At 36.4% G+C, this 5660-nt stretch overlaps 1 protein-coding gene across 3 annotated transcripts in view; it reads right to left on the reverse strand.

Moving 5' to 3' along the window:
* Positions 1 to 5660, reverse strand: part of LOC122718947 (heat shock protein beta-1) — a 27107-nt gene that overhangs the window by 10733 nt on the left and 10714 nt on the right. For 2 of the 3 annotated variants that reach the window (XM_043944369.1, XM_043944371.1), the window contains exons 2-3: positions 4863 to 4979; positions 3391 to 3574 (exon numbers count right to left, since the gene is read on the reverse strand). In XM_043944369.1, the coding sequence (XP_043800304.1) occupies positions 3391 to 3574; positions 4863 to 4979 (301 nt within the window). The remainder of the gene's footprint in view (positions 1 to 3390; positions 3575 to 4862; positions 4980 to 5660) is intronic. The other variant, XM_043944370.1, reaches the window with a different exon arrangement.

Raw genomic sequence — 5660 nt, forward strand, 5'->3', positions numbered from 1 at the left:
TTTTTTTTTTTTTTTTTTTTTTTTTAGTAATAATAGTTGTATCTCGATTAAATATCAGCAAGAGAAAAATAAAGAGAGAGAATATTAAGAGAGAAGAAAAGAAAGAAGAGAAGTAAAAATTAATCACGTTAGACTCCTTAATAACGTCGGTCTCCGTAATTGTCTCGATCCGAGGAGCGAAAAAACAGAGGGTCGAGGTTTATCAGGGGCGGCGGGCCGACTGTTTAGCGAGAAAATCAGAACATAAAGCCGTCCCTGTTTCTAGGTGTGCATATATATGTATATATATATACATATACACAATCTTTCTCCGTTACTTTGATCTTCCTTCCATTACACTCCGGCAGACCGTCGCGGTACAACGACCCTCCTCTAACGCTCATTTGCATAACGGTAGTATTCGATTTTTACGTTCCCGAGAAAGGTTGTCTATTTCGTATTGCGCGCAATCCTTTGCCTTATCTCTTTATACATACTTTCGAAAATATATTTCTAATCCAAGTTTCGACCATTCATTACGAAATATCGCAATAATAAAAGGATCACGAATAATATATTTGGGAATAAAGTATTGAAATGTTGCTCTCTCTCTCTCGAGTATTTTTGATCGAATAAAATTGAGAGAATATAGAATAAAGGACAATTTATCCTTGCTCTCAAGAGTTCTAATTTTCGTATTTTTTTCTTTTTTTTTTTTTTTCGAGATTGTCTACGATCGAATGAATAAATTCGAGAGATTTGATTCCCGTATATAGGTATTATAATATTTCTGAAATTTGTCGACGAAAGGACAAAAGTGACATATTGTCAAGGAATGATAGCGCGCAGGGCGCCCACAATGGCCGAACATTATTCCAAGCCGTCGCGGCGTGACGAGCGGCGTAAATTTATTTTTGGCGCGAGTTATTTCCGTCCGGGTCGACGAGAACGCCGGCCAGAGAGGAGAAACGCGCGCGCGCATGCGCGCAAGCCTTGGGAGAAAATTCTGGCTCCGACTTCCTGCGCAAATTCTTCTTCTTTCGAAGCGAGCCATCCCCTCCCATTTTCTCATCCGTCGTCTTATCCTTATATCTTATCGACCGATGAAACGTAATCTCACTTCTATCTACCATCTCGATATATTTCGTATAGAATTCGAAAAATTGTTTGTTTGTAAAGAATTTTTGAATTTTTTCCTCCCCACGATATCTTCTGGAATTATATTATATCTGCTTTTAATATACAAGAGACGTACGATAAAGAAACTATACTAAAGCGATGAGAATGGATCGATATTTGGACAGGAGAAATGTACAGGTTGTGTCGTCAATCGATTCGACTCGTTAGAAGGATAAAGGAGACGAAAATAAAATAAAATAAGCAATTGAGATAAAATTTATTCTCGACCCACCATCGTCCCAGAAAGAAAAAAGAATACGTTAAATTACACCATTATCTACTACTATTTATCTTCCAAATAAACTTCAATTTTGAATAAGCGACGTTACAAAAATTCTATTCCATTTATAAACGATTCTAACAGCGTTTTAAAACACGTATTACTTATCGATACAACTTCTTGCTAGCAGATGAAATTTCAAACATTTTCTTAAGCACGTATATATGCAAATTAGAAAATAGAATATGTAAATTTCAATGAAGCAGAAACTGGTTCAACGAAAGACGATCATCCATCGGGTCACGAGTCGCGGTTGACTTAATTAAGAAAACGTTTTAAGTAACAAGAATTGCCCTTATTCTTGCCCACCACCGATTCAATCGGTGGAGCCGACTTCCTACCGGGAAGTGACGTAAACAGGAGCAATTAGAACGTTCCACATGGTTCATAAAGAGGCGCGAGTAAACTGGCGCGTAAAAATTCTCGGCCACTTCCTGTTCGCCGTTCTTGGCTGACGAAGAGATACTTCTTCGTGTCGTGGTCGTGATTTCGACCCGCCCACTAAACGGCTGCTCGTGTCGATCCGAAATATGCAGATGTCGCGGATAAACCCTCGACAGATCCCATCCCGACCATACAAGGAGCCATGATCATTTTTTTCTTAGACAAATTCCATTTCCATAATTTTTTCGATAAAAAAAGAAGGCGATTTTTAATTTTTATTCCATTGGAAAATTTCTCCATCCAATTTTGATTTTTAGCAGAATTGAATTCAGAGAGACGTTATATGACTCTCGAAGAGAAAAATCTACAATTTTTTTATTTTCGAATAATTTCGAGATTTTGAGGATAAATTTGGACAAATTCTATTTCGATAATTTTTTTAATAAAAAAAGAAGATTTTTCGGTTTTATTCCACTGGAAAATTTCATTACCCAATTTTGATTTTTAACAAAATTGGATTGAGGAAGGGAAAAATCTACGATTTTTTTAGTTTCGAATAGTTTCGAGATTTTGAGGGTAAATCTTGGACAAATTTTATTTCGATAAAAAAAGAAACCGATTTTTAGTTTTTATTCCACTGGAAAATTTCTCGACCCAATGTTTTTCGATTCTTAGCAAAGTTTTAAGACATTATGTAACGTCTCGAGAAGAATCTAAAAGTATAAATTTCGAGGATAGTTTCAAGATTTCGAGTGACTCATCTCTAATTTTTAAGGAAGATCATGAAAGTTTCAACAACTTTCGTAAAAATTCTTATTGACTCACGGTCGAACTTTTGTCGAGCAAAAAAGCAAAGTTCTGGAAGGGAAAAGGTAAGGGAAAACTGTTTGACAAAGAGTCGTCACGGTGGCCCGTATACGAGACAAGCCAATTGCGTAAAATAGTGGGCCAGTTTCGGTGGTTGCCAAGTTGTGCAACAACTGCCATCCCAGAAAACGAAATATGCGCATACCATGATGAATCGATAACTTTGCATTTGTCAGGCCAATCATGCATTTCTAAATATTCGGCAAAATTGTTTCGATTTCGAAATGAAATATTTCTCGAAAGAAAAAAAATTAATTGGACACTACCATTGTAGTCAATCGAAAATCGTATGTTTTGATTCTAAATAATCTTACTTCCATTAATTAAGGGAACACGAGATTCGAACTCTCCTTCGAATTTAACACTTAACCTTTTACTGAATGAGAATGTTCCCGCAATTATCACGAAGCTACTACTTACTTTCCCAATGATTTGAAAGTCTAATTCACCTCTCTACGTTCTCTGTACACACATCGATACAATTTAAGAAATCATCCCCAGTTTCTATCCATACCAAGACACGAAAATTAATTACTAAAAACGAGTTATCAAAACAAAAACAAAAATCAAATTATCGCATATATAAAGATCAAGAATCGCTCTGTAAATAAATAGCTCTTCGAATTTATGATTTACTCTTCACGGACTAATTTTATGGAGAATAATAATAAAAAAAATCCCTAGAAGAAGAAGATACTCACCAATAGTTTGTTGTCCACGGTCTTGACAACGATCTCCTCAGGCGTATACTGGGAGACGTCGAATCGAAGTTTCAGGCATTTGCTGTCCCCTTCGTCCTGAATGAGCGGGCTGTTCAAACCATCGAGCCAGGCCGAGTCGTGAGGGGGGCTGAGAGAACTGTTTTGAGTGCTCTGCGTTGTGGTGCTGAAAGGTACAACAGGACACGATTCGTTCGATTATCGACTCAGACTCGTTTATCGATCGAGCAACTCGTATATTATTATTATTATTATTAATTATCACGGGACGAATATGTGAACGACGTTTTAACGACGAATGAAAAACGATTATATTATTAAAGAAAAAAAAAAAAAAGGAAAAAAAAAAAAAGGAAAAAAAAAAAGAAGAAGAGAGAAAGAGAACAAGACAACAAACGATAAAAAAAAAAAAAAAGAAATCTCGACAAAAGACACGTTCGCCTACCAAGAGGGGAGGGGTGGACCTGAACAGTGCACAAAGTTCGAGAGAAACGAGAATCTTACCTAGGATTGCGATTGTGATGATGCAACGAACGGGAGACAACACAATAGCAAACACAACATTGAAAAAAAAAAACTGGCTCACGATGGATGGACGGCTAAAAAATATTCTTGTGCATCTGAAGCGCTCAACTTGGTTAAATTATACCGAATTAAGGTTAGAAGCTCAATTTGCGTGCCACGCTATATAGCTCGGTTCGATCATTAGCCGTAACCGGTGTTGTGCTTTCGCGAAACCCCGCCACAAAAGCTTCGATATTATTTATTATAAACTACTTGGGTTAATTCGTTTTGTCAAAAGGGGGTTAACTTGATCTACTCGTGAACAACTCGTGCCCGTTACCTTTTATAGTGCTTCTTGCTGGTGGTGGCTTACGATTAGAAGTGAGAAGAATATATATGTATATATATATGTATATATATATATGTATATATATATATAAGGATATACAGAGGGATAGAGATAAATTACACACGGAGACAAAATGGCCGTTTCTCGATGATCTGACAAAATTTTCATCTTCGATAAAAATAATAAATTTTTCAATGCAGATACATTTAAAATTCGCATCTCGTAATATTAATATTAATATTCTGAGAAAATATATCTGGAGAGAAAATTTCGAGCAACAGGTTTCTATATATCCGGCATCAAATGAGCGACTCTATACTTTTTCAAATATTTGGAAAATCTTAAATTAGAATTAGAATCTTGGAGATAATTGATCACTTGCTCGAAACTGTCATCACTCGATTCATCATTTTTTCTCAAACTTATTCAAACTTTCAGGTCATCGAGAATGGGAAAACAAAGAGAGAGAGAAAAAAAAAAAATCGTCTATCAAAAGGGATAATTACAGGGACAATTACAGGGAGTTTTATTATCAAGGGTGTGGTCTTTCTTTGTATTTTTTTTTTTTTCTTTTTTTCTGTGTTTTACACAGTAGCGTCACCTTTTGAAGCTGTCGAACGCGGACCGCGTTGGCGGTGCTGCAGGATCGACCTTGTCCCAACCTTCGCTCTTCGAGGTCGTCGAGGTACGGTGTTCGCTGGTGCTCGTGTGATGTCGACTTCAAGTTAGTCACCAACGTGCCAATGCAGAGAGCCAATCAGAAGGCGAGATAGAAGTCGAGCAAGGGGGGAACAGGGGACATTATTATTTTGTTAACTTCGGTGGTTAGTTTCGTTCAATTCGCATTTATTCTCCTCTTTTCAGTCGCCGATCTTTTGTTCTATTATTGGCAAAGTTGTTATTGGCAAAGACGAGTATCTTTTGTTTTTTATTTTTTTCTTTTTCCAATATCATTTTTTCCACTGCTTCCTGGCATCAAACGGGAATCGTCCATCGTCTCTCCCTTAGTCAGAATCTTTTACTAGTTTTCATTATCATCGATTCAGAGTTAATTTCGCAGTAATTTAGAAATTTAAAATTTAGATAGCAAAGTTTTATTTGCGTTACGATTGTTTTCAATCCGAGAGGAGAACGATAATTCGAGAGAAGAAGAATGGTACGTCGGTTTGTCGCCAAGAAACAGTATGTTGAAGAGGAGAAGAAGGTCCATTTCCAAAGGATAAAATTATACTCCGTATATTTACATGTGAAAAGAGGCGTAAGAATAGCAGAACTGGAAGTTACAGAACCCAGTAGTTGAAAAAAAAAAAAAACCGTTTACAGCGTGTCATTGGTGTCAGAATGATGATATTTCAGAATCTATATCCGCTTTTTTTTTTTTTTTTTTTTTTTTTTTTTT

This window comes from Apis laboriosa, unplaced genomic scaffold, assembly GCF_014066325.1.
Source record: "Apis laboriosa isolate Shangri-la unplaced genomic scaffold, ASM1406632v1 scaffold68_cov148, whole genome shotgun sequence".
Taxonomy (NCBI): Eukaryota; Metazoa; Arthropoda; class Insecta; order Hymenoptera; family Apidae; genus Apis; species Apis laboriosa.